We start from the raw sequence: 14,838 nt of genomic DNA, 5'->3' as shown, positions 1-14,838 counted from the left end.
ATATTGTATTATATTGTATTGTTATTGTTGTTCTGAGCTGCCCCAAGTCTTCTGAGAGGGGCGGCATACAAATCTAATTAATAATAATAATAATAATAATTATTATTATTATTATATAATTATTTCTTTCCCCTTGTACATTATTTGTTCATTTTTTGTGCCTTTGTAAATTTCGTCTCTAATCGCTTTCTTTGTAAATCGTACATGTACTTCCCTTGGAAATCAGTGTTTTTTCACGTAATTAGTCTGGATGCTGTATACTTCTTCTGTATAGTTCCTCACCCCTTCTTCATAGACAACAACTTCATCTGTTTGAAAGTTTTGGGTTATTAATTCCACCAATTTTATTGAACAGATCTTCTTCCATCGTTTCTGGCATGTTCTGGAAACATAGATAAAATGCCAATTTCTCCAATTCCAGCATTAAAATTGCGCCCTCCAATTCCTTATTAGCAGCTCTAAGTCTTCATTCTGCTTCTTCTATTTTGTCTTGTTTTCCCCATATTAACTTCCACCTTTTTAATTCTTTGTTCGTGGTTCATAATAACTTCCTGTATGTTCTCCATTCTCACATCTAGACCTTTAATCTTCCCAGACATTTTTTCAAAATATCAATAAGTCAAATAATTTTAAAGTAAAGCTTCTGTAGTTAATAGTAAAAGTTAATTGATATAAGTTAGTTAATAAATTGATAAATGTTTCTAAATCACGTACAAAAATCAATCCATTTCTGTAACAATTACTATTAAACCAAAAAATAACACTTAATATGTATAGAATTGATTTAATGAGATTAAATATATTATCTATTCAGATGAAATAATTATAGTAAATATGGTAATTATATTTTAAAGCAAGCATTGAGAGAATGCAATAAGATGACTAAGGGAAAAAGAAAAAGTGAAAGAAAAAGGATAGTAAGTCATGAAAAGAGAAATTACCAAAAATTACCAGAGAAAGGAAAGAGCAATAAAGGAAGTTACGTGTCAATGTCAATCTCAAATATATAGTTAGTCAGCTCTTCTGTATCGCCTTGAGTTATGAAATTCGTTCTCCTTTTACATTTCCTTCAGGAAATGAAGTAAAAAACATTGATTGTCCTTGAAGTTCGTGTATTTCTTCTTGAGCTTAATGTTTTAAATCTCAAATCAGCTCAAAACCCAGTAGTTCACAATCCGCTTTCAAAAAATAGCCAATAGACCATCCGCGGTAATCACTAATCCAGCAATCTAGTCGATCAGATGTAGCAAAGTAAAGTTTTCAATCCAAGTACACACCATACGATATCATAAATTCTTTTAATGTCTGGTGTAAAAAAGAATCCCTTTCTCACTATATTCCACCAACTCTCTTGGCTCTCAATCTCTGCTCTCCAATCTCCACAGGATCTCCCGGCTTTCAGTCTCCAATCTTCTCTGATCTCCAATTTCCTCAAAGCAGTTACTCTGCACTGCTATCTCATTTTCACCATCAGGTCCCCCGTCTCCTCTTATTTATTATCACGATCACCAAACCTCCGTCCGGCTTTTTAAAGTTCCACCTCCCACTTGCGCTGTCATTTCACTCTGAATCATTCACTTTCCGCCATCAACTTCTGCCACCAACAACCACAACTTTCAATCATTTTTACCATCTGCTCCAATCTGCTCTGATCTTATCAATTGCCACCCGCTTCAAACAGGAGACTCACTTTTATAGCTTCCTTTCACCAAACTTCTCTGCTAGAATTCTTACAGGTGAGTAATTCAGCTATTATATAGAATTCCATTGGTGTTGCCACTTTACTCTTTTCTCCCTCCCAGCTGTCAATTCAGCATGCCATGTCTTTGGGCCAAAAGAAACTTTGATTTTTTTCCCGCCTGATCACAGGGATTTTGCCTGTCCCAGTGGGGGTTTGTGCTACCACCCACTGCTCTAGACTTTCCTCTTTGTTTAGCACTCCTCTCCAAGGAGTAGCATTACCGATTATACAGTTATCGAATGGAAAATCTCGGGTAAAATCCAGCAGCTTCACACTGCATCACCATGGCGCCGCGCAGGAAGTCCTCCAAGGGGAATGACATATTCTTGGGGGACCTGCAGGTGGTACCTGCATGAACTGGTGTAGGCTAGGGGAGAGTCGGGGGGGGGGGAAACAGAGATTTGACACCCCCCACCCTCTATGGCAGGTTAGGGCCAGAAATGGGCAGCAATAGCAATTGCATGTTCTCCTTTAGGGCATCTTTTGGAAGGTAATGGGCTGCCCCTCACCAAGGACTCCAGGAAAGAACTGCCTGAGCCAATGGAAGGGGGATACCCTTGGGACTCACCTAACCATATTCTCAGAAGGGGATTGGTTGGTGAGTTCCTCCACATGCTTTGTGGGTGTGGCCAAGAACATGGTGATGGGTTGGGTCCCTCACCTTGATTGGCAAGGAGCTATGCCCATAGTTGTCCAGGAAGGTTTACCAACAAGACTTTCCGCCCCATTTAATGATTGCCCTCTGCAGGTCCTGATTATTAGTTAATAATCAGTTTAATTGAGTTTTAATCAATAAAGTGACCTGTTACTTCCAGCTCTCTGTGTCTGCATTCTTATTCTGCCTCCAGTGCAAACTGTCATTACTAACACCAAATTAGAATTACCAATATAAAATCAATAGGCTTTAATCCCTGTGAACTCATAATTCCTAGATTGCTTTACAATCTAGGAATTGGTAGTCCCTGAAATACTTTATATTAACTATCCACCAGATCACTACAATTCCAGTTCTCAAAATTTTCATTTGGTTATAGGCAATCACAAAATGAAAACCGTAAAGAGTATAATCACAATATCTTGTGGATGTCTGCAAAATATCAGTATAGCTATGGGAAGAAAGCTGAAATCAGAAGAGAATGGTAATGTTTGGCAACATTATGATAATGGTTTTACTAATGTAATTATATTGATTAAATTTCCTCATTAAAATTGATATTTTTTTCTCTGGAAGAAAACTGATTGTATATCAAACTAAAAATATTTTTAACCATAAAAATCTAAAGAGCTAAATTATAGCATCAGTTATATTCATGTTTGATTGTGCATTGATTAAGTTAAGGTTCTGTTTTGTTCATACATTGAAATTTTAAATATTACAATATTTTTGGAATATATTTGAATACTACTACTGGTATTACTATGATGAATGAAACTTGTTAAATTTTTGAAGTACAAAAAGAAACTATATGTATAACTGCATATTTTAGAAAATGAGTATTGATATTTGAAAGGAAGATATAATAAAAGTGTGATATTTTTCTCTTTCTGGTTTAAGTATGCAGAGTTGTAAGATACTGTAGTTATATATGTATAAATGTTTGTGTTTTTTTATTCTGTTATTTTTTCTATATATTGTTTTCTTTCTTTTTTGTTGTATATGTCATAGGCTTTGGCTTTTTTTTTAAACTCTCAATAAAAATATTTAAAAAATAAATTACAATGTTATCCTTTCAATTAAGTTTTAATTAAGAGGAAAAATATCACTTACCCACGAACACAATTTGGATGGCACAACTGACATATTGAATTTTCATCTGGATATTTCCAGACTAAAGTATCATTTTCTCCCAAAATGCCAGCAGGACATGATTTAACACAATGTGGACCATCTTTTACGTGAGCACACTCCAAGCACTTACCAGGACCCTGGACAAGAAAAACAGCATTTTTTATGGATGTGAAATACATTTGCGTGTACATTAATAAATGTACTAATGATAGGATTTTGGCAAACTAAATCTTCAAGTGCATGAAAGTTCAAGAACTGACAAAAAATATTTCAGTGTGAGAATGATGGATTTTAAAATTTGAAATATTTGCAGGCCAGAAAATAAAATGTTATATGTATCCAGGGGTAGACTGCTTCCTGGATGGGGGAAATGCAGTGGGGTAGCAAAAATGGAGCTCCACTCCAGAGCACCCATCCTGCATAAGCCACGGCCACAGTGTGGTAGTAAAAAATTTGGTAGCCCTTCCCTGTAAGTATCCTATTCATTTTTCAAAAATGGTTATTTTCAAAAATTCTATTATTATTTTTATTTTTCTGTACCGTATGGTAAATATTTTGTACTAGAGGTTTTAAAGTACATACTAATTATATACTTTATTTTGTAGGAAAAGCCAGGACCATCTGCTTCATCTAATTATAATTATAAAGATATTTCAGGCTGATATTTTTCTAATGGACTAATCAAGACATTTAAATATGTCTTCTCTCCCTTCCGAGCAAAATGAATCAAATCCAATTTGCTTAATATCCTTCCTGATTAAATGAAAAATAGATATAAAGTGCTTAGATGACTTATTTGTAATTAAAAACACTGATTGCAGTTCTCCAACTATGCCCGACTCTCTCTTTCAATTTTTCTGAAGAATTGAAATGAAAAAGAGGAATTTATTCATGCTTAATATTTTGTAGCAGCATCTGAAACTGTTTAGAAATGCATTAGAGAATATTTTCATGATGCTAGAAATTACAAGTGAATAATTATTAGTAGTATTATAATAATACTGAAGGACAACTGAAAATGGAGCACAATTTTCTACAATTTAAGTAAACGCATAGAACATTTGATCTAATGCCAATCTGAAATTTATAATATAAGTAAACTTCCTGACAGTCTTACAAAATTCCCAAAACATTTTGATTTGAGGTTGGAAGTTCATTTTCAGAGCTTGTGGTTTGGTTTCTGAATGTTTTGTTACCAGGCTAAGTATCATTTTCAGGTGAATTTAAGGAATGTTGGTGTTTTTCTGCTAATAAGGGCTTTGTGTGGTCAGTAGGGGTTGTGATGAAAGAGTCACATTAAGGGTCTTGGGATGGATCTTGTGATGTTTAGGTCAAACCAAGTGAGGGCTATTGGGAGATGAAGTGCTGCTTTGGGGGGTTGTGTGGATTGGCTGAAAGTTGGTGCTGTTGCTGGTTGGTTATTTGGTTGATTTGAATTCTCAAGGCTTCATAGGCTGATTGCATGTGTCTGTTTATGGAATTGCTTGTGGAGTGCCTGGCTTTGATAAGTGCAGCAGGTAGTGGTGTGGCTGATTATTCTTGTACTGTTCCAGTTGAATTGGTGCTGTTTGATGTCAATGTGGATAGAGATTAGGGGTTTGGGAACATGTCAATTGAATGCCAGCTAGTGTTCATGGATTCTGGTTTTCAGTTGACATGATGTTTATCCCACATAGAATTGTTTGCAGTTGTTAAAGTTAATTATATAAATTACATTGTTTCTTTCATCCTTCTGTAATTTGTCTTTGTTTCTGGATAATTACTGATGGAATGTGGGATGGTTTTGTGGGCTATTGTGATTCCTAGAGGTTGGAGATACTGACCATCATTTCTGACACTCCTTTTGTGTATGGTAGGGTTAGTATTATGTACATAACAGTTGGATTTGGCCATATATAAACAAGCTAACAATGAATGCTTGTATGTATTAAATCACTATGGCTTTAAGTGTAGGGAATTGCTGAAAGAGGGAACCAGAAACATGATTCTTTCTTTCTTTCTGTGTTTTTCTGCTCATTTTGTGCTGATTCATTGCGACTGATGTAGTAAGAACTATGTGTTTGATGATAGTTTATGTATTTGCAAGCTGTACAAGTAATGCTTGTAGTATTGTTAATGTATTGAAAGTTAAGTTATTGACTGATTTGACTATGTATGACTGGACTGTTTAACTTGACTATGATATTTGCTAAAGTAAATACATTTTAATGTATCTGGTTTGTATCACTGAGCATTATTTATATCTACTGACTATCTATTGGATATCTGCTAGAATTCCATGTTTCCTTTGCGTGTGTGTATCCTTGATAACTCAGGGGTCACTCTGCATACTCACACTGATTATGGACCCAGTATGGTATTTCTAGTGTGGATATTTCTGGCATGGTATTTCCAGTGAGATATTGATAATTGTCAATATCTCACTGGAATTAAGTTGTTAAGTGTGTTTTCTGATTGTTTGTACCTTAAATGAATAGAAAAAGTTATTATTCCCTATAAACTTTGCTTTTGTGGTCAGCACAATGATATTTTGAAATTGATCTAATTTTAAGGATATTCGCAATATTTCAAGATACTTAAGAAGCTTCTGGAATTGTGAGAACTATCAAGAAGTTTCTAGAACTGTCCGGAATTATCTAGAACTTTCTGGGACTGTACAGAATTGTAGGTAGCTATATAACTACAGCACAATGAGTTATACAGCTATAGCCCTTCCTGAGGGATGGAGAGACAGGATCTAATTGATTAGCATTGCATAGTAAGTGGGCAATGGCCATCAGAGACAAAGGGGAATTGACCTAGACAGACAGGTGTGAATTCAATATCTATTCAGATTCTGATAACGACAGTATTCACACTTCACCCCACACCCATTACAGGAGGAGCTTAGGAATGTAAATGTATATACTGTGTGTTACTCTGGTACCGGGTGATCAATCTTGCTCTGCTGAATCCTCAGTACACTCTTGTACTTTAATACTGCATGGAATAAAGACCATTTTATCAAGTTTGGGGAGACATCCTGTTTCCTTACAGTACACAGCAACTTAGTCAATTTAGATGGCATCAAGAGGTTGCATACATCCAGCAGACACATTTTGCTATGTATGTGGTCAGTTTATAAAGACAAGAGCAAAAAAGTACTCTGTAGAGGCATCTGCTAAGATCTGTGAGGCCTACAAAGCATACTTTGGCATGCCTGTTGGTGACCAAGACAAACCATGGGCTCCTCATTTTACATGTGAGCACTGCAAGAAAACTCTTGAAGGTAAGTGGATAAATGCTACTCTCTTAAATAGCAGATTAATTGTGTTAATATTATAAATATCACTAGCCATTAGTGTGAAATAGGCCTAAATCAAATTCTCAATCCAAATTTTATTTTGTTTGCTTATAGGTTGGTACAGGGGAGAAAAGAGAGCCATGCATTTTTCTATCCCAAGAATTTGGCGTGAACCAACTGATCACTCAACAAGTTGCTACTTCTGCATGGTGGACCTTTCCAAACCTCGCACTGGCAAAAATGCACCGCCTGTAACATATCCTGACATTCCTTCATCTATTGCCCCAGTACCACACTGCCCTGAACTTCCTGTACCACCATCTCCAGACAGAGCTACATCACCTTCAAAAGAAAGCAGCAGGTCAGACACCGAGGAAGATGTTGAAGATCACAATTTCTCTTCATATGCAGATGAGAAGCAGAAGCCATATTACTCTAACCAAAAAGACCTCAACGATCTGATAAGAGACCTTGGTCTCACCAAGTCCAACGCTGAGCTTCTGACATCAAAGCTCAAGCAATGGAACTTATTAGATGAAAGCATCAAAGTCACAGATCAGAGGAAGTGTCAGCAAGTTTTTTCCATCTTCTTCAGTCATCAAGATGGATTGTGCTTCCGCAACAATGTGGCCGGTTTATTCGAGGCTATAGGTATCACCTGTAACCCAAATGAGTGGCGCCTCTTCATAGACAGCTCATGAAAGAGCCTCAAAGCCGTGCTGCTTCACAATGGGAACAAGTATCCATCTCTTCCTATAGCTCACTCGGTGCACCTGAAAGAGGAATACACCAGTGTCAAGATTTTGCTAGGTGCCTTGAAATATGATGAGTACGGCTGGGAAGTTATTGGAGATTTCAAAATGGTGCCATTCCTGATGGGCCTCCAAGGTGGTTTTACTAAGTATCCTTGCTTTATTTGCCTTTGGGACAGCCAGGATACTGAAGCGCACTACCACAGGTGGGACTGACCTCAGCGGACAGATTTCACTGTGGGGAAGAACAATGTAAAGTGGGAGCCACTGGTAGACTCACGCAAGGTGCTGATGCCACCACTAGACATCAAGTTGGGGCTCATAAAACAATTTGTCAGGGCTCTAGATAAGGAGTCAAGAGCTTTCAATTACCTCCAAGATCTTTTCCCTAAGCTGTCTGAATCAAAGATCAAAGCTGGTGTCTTCGTTGGGCCACAAATCAAGAAGATCATAGAGTGCAGAGAATTTCCCAAGATGCTGAATAGGAAGGAGAGAACAGCTTGGAACAGTTTCGACGCAATGGTTCGCGGCTTCCTAGGCAATCATAAATATGAAAACTATGTATAACTGGTTCAGACTCTGATAAAGAACTATGCTGCAATGGCCTGCAGGATGTCACTCAAAATCCATATCCTTGATGCTCATCTTGATAAGTTCAAAGAGAACATGGGAGCTTATTCAGAGGAGCAAGGCGAGCACTTTCATCAGGACATTATGAACTTTGAATGCCATTACCAAAGACAATATAACGAAAACATGATGAGTGACTATATTTGGGGATTGATTCGTGAAACTGATTTGCAGTATAGTCATAAATCTCGGAAAACCGCACACTTCTGAACAGTTTTTGGTAATCTGTGTAAATTTGCAATGCATATAGTGTTCTTAGTCTGACTGTATAAATGAGAAGATGCAAAACCGTCTCTTTCTATAGTAAAAATGCATAATTTTCGTTGCCGTGGTCACAAAAGCAAAGTTTATGATGAATGTAAGCAATTTTTAATTTGTTTTAGACATAAGCAATTGGAATATAACATTTAAAAGCTGGGAACAAAATTTGTGTTGCATAGTGTAATGAATAGTGTGAATATTCAGTTTGTATACTAAGGCCAGTTAAAGCTGTATCGTTGTATTAATAATGGTTCAACTACAGTCAACTAGATTATCCATGATAACCCAGCTAAATGGACCAAACTATGTTTCCTGGTCTATGGAATGTAGCATGTAGGACTCTGGAATGTGGTAATTAATCCATCAGATATAATTTGTTAAAAATTTGTTAAAATGACTAAAGGTAACCAACATGTAGCACTAGCTAATGGCTAGAAAATTAAAGCATCTGGGGAAGATAAAGAAATTGTTCATGGTTAAATGAGAGTTTGCCAATGCTATTTATACCTAAACTAGAATATATTCTTCTATCTGTTAGGGTTCTATAAATGTAGGATATGTTGTAACATTTGAGAAAGATAAATAGATAAATAGAAAAACCAGGTAAAAATGTTACTGCAAGGTTAGATAATGGTTTGTTTGTGCTAAAGGACAATCCATTAAATAAGGATAACTCAGTTTTTGATAACATAATAATTGTATCCATCTATTCCATTAGGAGAATGGGTCATGTGAATTTAATTTTTTTTGCAGAAAACTGTGGAGTTGGCTGTTGGTATCAAATTAAAGCCTTGTTCAAAATATGTAAATTGTAATGTATGTAATGAAGAAAAAATGGGCAGAGGGGCGGGGTCAATGGCCATGGCAACACGGAGCTGCCCTCGGTCTCTAGAGGGTAGCTCCAAATCCCCACCATCCAGGGGTCTCGGTTCTGATGAACCGGACCCAATCCTCCCTGGAGGGGAGGTGATGTAGGGGACGCTATCAGGGGCCTGGTATTTTTAGAAGAAAGTAATCTGTTAGAATCATGGTTATATCTGTTAGAATCATGGACATATTACTTGATAAGAGGCATTATATTCTTAAATGTTTAACTATATTAAAATTATTGAATTTATTAACAGGCATATATGTGGGGGGAAAAACTCTGGATATGTAATCTACTTGATAATAATATGAATTTGATAGTATTAACATTTGGAGGGAAAGAGTGTTTTGAAAGGATTCTATATTTTTAATATCTTTTTAAAAATTAGGATAAGATGGTGATTATATGAAATTTGTTATGCACAACCTAAGGGGGGGTATAATTTTAGAGGGAATGTATTTTGTTTTGGAGAATATATGGTTTGAGGAAAGGAGAATTATTTAATAAGTAAAAAGCTTTTTATGTGTTATATGATACGGGTTATAATGTGGCTTTGACAGACTATTTGTACGTTTGTCTTTTTATAAAAAATTTATTAGACCTTTTTCTTAAATTTTTTTTTTACTATTTGGGAAAATTTAAATTTAAATCTAGAACTTAGGATATTAAAAAAACATGTTTATATGGAAATACATGATCTGAATGGAAAAGAGGAGTGAAGTATGCTAAGCGATGGCAAGAATATAAGAAAATGATCTTAAACTTTAGGAATAGCTAATTGATTCTATAAGATTTTTATAAGATATAAGATATAACGTGTAAGAATGGAATGAATTTATCTAGATAAGAAATGAACTGATTCATGGAATAAGTTATTTTCTAAGGATTTTTTTTTCTTTATATACAAAGCAATTTTAAACGGGTTTTTTACATTGCTCTACTTGCTCAGACTGTTTCTTTCCAGGTGCTAATGATGTTCCCAGCTCTTACTCCGTGTGTCTTATACTCCAAAAAGCTACCATAGATGGAAGAAGGTGCCCTTCTCTTTTTTATACTTCCAACATGTCTGATTATTATTTGGATATATCTGGCCAATCATTTTAATGCTAAATGTCACGTAAATAACATTTTGGGAGTATTATTAAACAGTTTTTAAATAGCAAATTTCCTAGGAACTATCGGCTGGAGTACTAGTGACTGACACAACTTTTAGAAGTGACTGAAGTAACTTTTAAGGTGATTGGAGTTGGTGACTAAGAAATAAGCATTGTAAGAATGGGCTGCGAGAAATCTGATATCTGAGATGAGAGCAGTAACAGCAGCAGCCAAGTACCCGAGCGACTCTGAAGGTGATATATGAAGTGTGGAGGGAGAGGCTGGTGTGGACAACCATTGGAGAGGAGTAAATTAGCCATCTTTTGAACAACAATGATATTAGGATGAATTTGGACTCCAAGAGGTTAATTAAACAATGATTGAATATGGAGAGAGGAGGATTGAATTATAGACCCTTGGATAATGAGAACTTACACCCAACTCTCGAGACTAGGATCATTCCAGATGCTATTATACTAGTGAACTTTTGCTTCCCTGGAATTTCAGCCTTTATTGCTACAGAGATTTCAGACATGGGGCAAAGAATTCTAGCAGGAGACTCTTATTTTTTTCAGGCTTGTGTTTAGCATTGATGAGATTATTATTACAGGAACAAAACTGACTGATTTAACATCAACTCAGGGGAACTATATGATTTTGATAACCTTTTCATCTGATGCAACCTGGACTAGAGTCTACCTTGGAAGAGCCCAGATTATCCTTGGGATATATTCCTTTTTAGGAATATGCTTTTGTGTTTACATCAATTATTAGATTGTGAAAAAGGACAATGAAGATTATGTTTATTGACCTTGGTGGGTATGGGAAACTATTTTTAACATTTTAATGTTTTATATTTTTATAGGTCATTTATATCAGTTAGCTACAGTTTTATAGTGGTTTTATGTTGTATTTATATTTTGTATTCTATGGCTGGATATATATATATATATATATATATGGGGGAAGGGGAGATGAAGTGGTGAATGGAAGGACTGACTAGATAGCTAGAATGAGACCACAGGGGGTGAAGGTTGGTGCCCTTCCTGCTGAGTGGACTTACAGAAACAGGTGAGGGCCCGATTATAACTCCTGGCATGATGTGAATGTATGGGGCTTACCAGAGGAGAGAGAGACTGGTGGAGTTGGACGGGCGATCTCTGCGGAGCACAGTGACTGGAGCATTATGGTTGTAATGGGGAGAGGAAGGTACAACGAGAACTGTGAGGTAGGCTGCTCACGGGGAACTAGGTCTCGCTATCTTACAGCGATCCTTGTTCCAGCCCCTCGAGTTCAACCCATATAGCAGGGAATGTCAGGGCCCTGGTCTCAGGCTGCTGCTACTAAATGCCAGGTCACCAACAAAGCCCTCTAATCTGGGATATACTTCTGGAGGAGAAGGCTGACCTGGCGTGTATAACTGAGACTTGGCTGGGACATGAGGTGGGGCGTGTTCCCCTCTCAGAAATGTGCCTAGTCAGATTCCAGGTGTTGCACCAGCCACGACACCAGGGAAGGAGTGGAGCAGTGGCTATTATAGTCCAGAAGAGCTTTAATCTGCACAGGATCCCTGCACCCAGGATTGTTGGTTGTGAGTCTCTTCTCCTGAAGTTGGATCTAAAAGTTCAGGTGGGCTTGTTGCTAATGTACCTGCCTCCCAGCTGCATTGCAAGAGTCCTGCCTACTCTGATCAAAGTGGTAGCTGAGCTGGTGGTAGATTCCCCAGATTGATGGTCTTGGGGGACTTTAATCTGCTGTAACTTGGTGAATCCTCAAGGGCAGCACAGGAATTCATGGCTTCCATGACAACCATGAACCTGACTCAAGTAATTAAGGGCCCAACTCATGATGGGGGACACACAGTCGACCTAGTTTTTCTTTCAGGGCAGTGGACACATGATCTGAATTTAAGGGGCAGATACTTTTCCCATGTCATGGTCAGTTCATTTCCTGTGAGGCTTGACTTTAAAATGCCAATTCTTCAAGCAGGGAGGCAGAACTGATTAGTTAGTTTTGCCCCAGGTGCCCAATGGACCCACTCAGGTTCCAGAGGGAGCTTGGGGAGATACCTGATTCCCTTGTCCACAGCCCAGCAGAGTCCCTGGTGTCTGCCTGGAATAGGGCAGCATTTGGGGCTCTAGATTGAATTGCTGCTGTGTGACCTCTCCGTAGCAATGGATCCTGAAGAGCCCCTTGGTTTACTGAGGAAATTCAGGAGATGAAATGCCAGAAGAGACATCTGGGTCCAACTGAACACTATTAAGAACCCATATTAGGGCTTATTTAGTGATGATAAGGGTGGCAAATTATGTATATTTTTCCGCTCTCACCCAGCCGCCCTGTTTAGGGTGACCCGCTCTCTTCTTAATGTGGAGAGAGCAGAGGATCCCTTGCAGGGTAGAGCCAAGGAATTTGTTCAGTTTCTGATGGACAAAATTGTTGAGATTCGGGTAGACCCGGACTCCAATTGGGCAATGTCAAGCGAGGTGACTGGGGTTAGTCTTACTCCTGTTGTATGGGATGAGTTTGATCCTGTGAACCCTGATAAAGTGGACAAGATCATAAGAGCGATGAATGCCTCCACTTGTCTGCTGGACCCATGTCCCTCCTGGCTGGTTTCAGACAGTAGAGAGGTGACACGAGGCTGGATCCAGGTGTTAATCAATGCTTTGTTGAGTGAGGTGTCCTTCCTGAAAACTATGAAGGAAGCAATTGTGAGGCCCATCCTCAACAAACCTTCCCTATATCCAGCCTCATTGAACAAATCCTGTCTTCAACCTTCCCTTTATTGGAAAGGTTATTGAAAAAGTGGTGACACTCCAACTCCTGCAAACCTTGGATGAAGCGGATTACCTAGACCCATTTCAAACTGACTTCAGAGCTGGTTACAGCATGGAAACTGCTTTGTTCGCACTGGTGGATGATCTTTGGCAGACCCGAGATAGAGGTCACTCTTCTATCCTGGTCCTACGAGCTCTCAGCAGCTTTCGATACCATCGACCATAGTATCCTTCTGTGATGGCTAGTGGGGTTAGGAGTGGGAGGTACCGTTTTATGGTGGTTCTCCTCCTACCTCTCTGGCTGATCGCAGTCAGTGTTAGTGGGAGGATAGAGGTCGACTCCTAGGCCCCTCCTTTGTGGGATGCCTCAGGGGTCGGTCCTCTCTCCTCTCCTATTTAATATCTACATGAAACCGCTGGGCGAGATCATGAGATGAGTTAGCAACAATACACTGATGATATTCAGCTGTATATTTCCGTCCCATGTCAGTTCAGTAAAGCGGTGGAAGTGATGTGCCGATTTCTTGAAGCTGTTAAGGTCTGGATAGGCGTCAACAGGTTAAAACTCAACCCTGACAAGACTGAGTGGCTGTGGGTCTTTCCTGCTAAAGGCGATATCATCTACCTGTCTTTGGTACTAAGAGAGGAAGAAATTTCCCCCTCAGATAGGGCTTGCAACTTGGGTGTCCTCCTAGATCCACAGCTGAGGCTAGAACAACATCTCTCGGCTGTGGTTAGGGGGGCTTTTGCACACGTTTGTCTTGTCTACCAGTTGTGGCCCTACCTTGACCAGGAGGCACTCTGCAGTCACTGATGCCCTCATCACCTCCAGTCTTGACTATTGCAATGCACTCTACATGGGGCCACCCTTCAAGAGTGTTCAGAGACTTTAGCTGATGCAGAATGCAGCAGTGCGTGCAATAACAGGTGTACCAAGGTATGCCCATATTACTCCAACTTTACGTGCACTGCACTAGTTGCCAGTTGGTTTCCGAATATAATTCAAGGCATTGGTTATCACCTTTTAAGCCCCAAATGGCTCAGGGCCAGACTATTTATGGGACCGCCTCCTCCCTCATACCTTGCTGTGGCCAGTAAGGGTCCACGGAGTTGGCCTTTTCCAGGTCTTGTCCGCCAAACAATGTCATTTGGTGGGACCTCGGGAAAGAGCCTTCTCTGACCTTTTGGAACCAACTGCCTCCAGAGATCCACATTATCTCCACCCTGTCAGTCTTCTGGAAAGCCATTAAGACCTGGAATGAGGCTAATTGCAAGTATGTATGTTTTTTATATTACTGTTATTATTAACTTTTATTATTAGATTTTAACCGTTTTTTATTGTTATTGTATTTATTCTGATTGTTAGCCACTCAGAGTCCATTTGGAATGAGCGACATATAAATACAACAAACAAACAAACACATTTTTATGTTGGTTGTCTTTGTACATTATTGATTTGGTCATTTTAATATTTCTTGTCCAAATTTGCTCCCAGGTGAATATTACAGCTGATGGTTCTCGCCCAAGTGATCATCAGTCCTTTAACTATTTCCCCATGTTTTTCATATTCTATCAAATAATTATAAGTTTTTGATATTTTTCCCCCTCTGGGCCTGTTAACAATTTGTCTAATTGCTGA

The 14,838-nt window shown here is 38.5% G+C and overlaps 1 protein-coding gene across 2 annotated transcripts in view; it reads right to left on the bottom strand.

Annotated features, from left to right (window-relative positions):
- Positions 1-14,838, bottom strand: part of EGFR (epidermal growth factor receptor) — a 337,156-nt gene that overhangs the window by 115,198 nt on the left and 207,120 nt on the right. For both annotated transcript variants that reach the window (XM_070729530.1, XM_070729531.1), the window contains exon 15: positions 3,510-3,667. In XM_070729530.1, the coding sequence (XP_070585631.1) occupies positions 3,510-3,667 (158 nt within the window). The remainder of the gene's footprint in view (positions 1-3,509; positions 3,668-14,838) is intronic.

This window comes from Erythrolamprus reginae, chromosome Z (genome assembly GCF_031021105.1).
Source record: "Erythrolamprus reginae isolate rEryReg1 chromosome Z, rEryReg1.hap1, whole genome shotgun sequence".
In the NCBI taxonomy this organism is placed as follows: Eukaryota; Metazoa; Chordata; class Lepidosauria; order Squamata; family Dipsadidae; genus Erythrolamprus; species Erythrolamprus reginae.
This window is presented reverse-complemented; position numbering and strand designations above follow the sequence as displayed.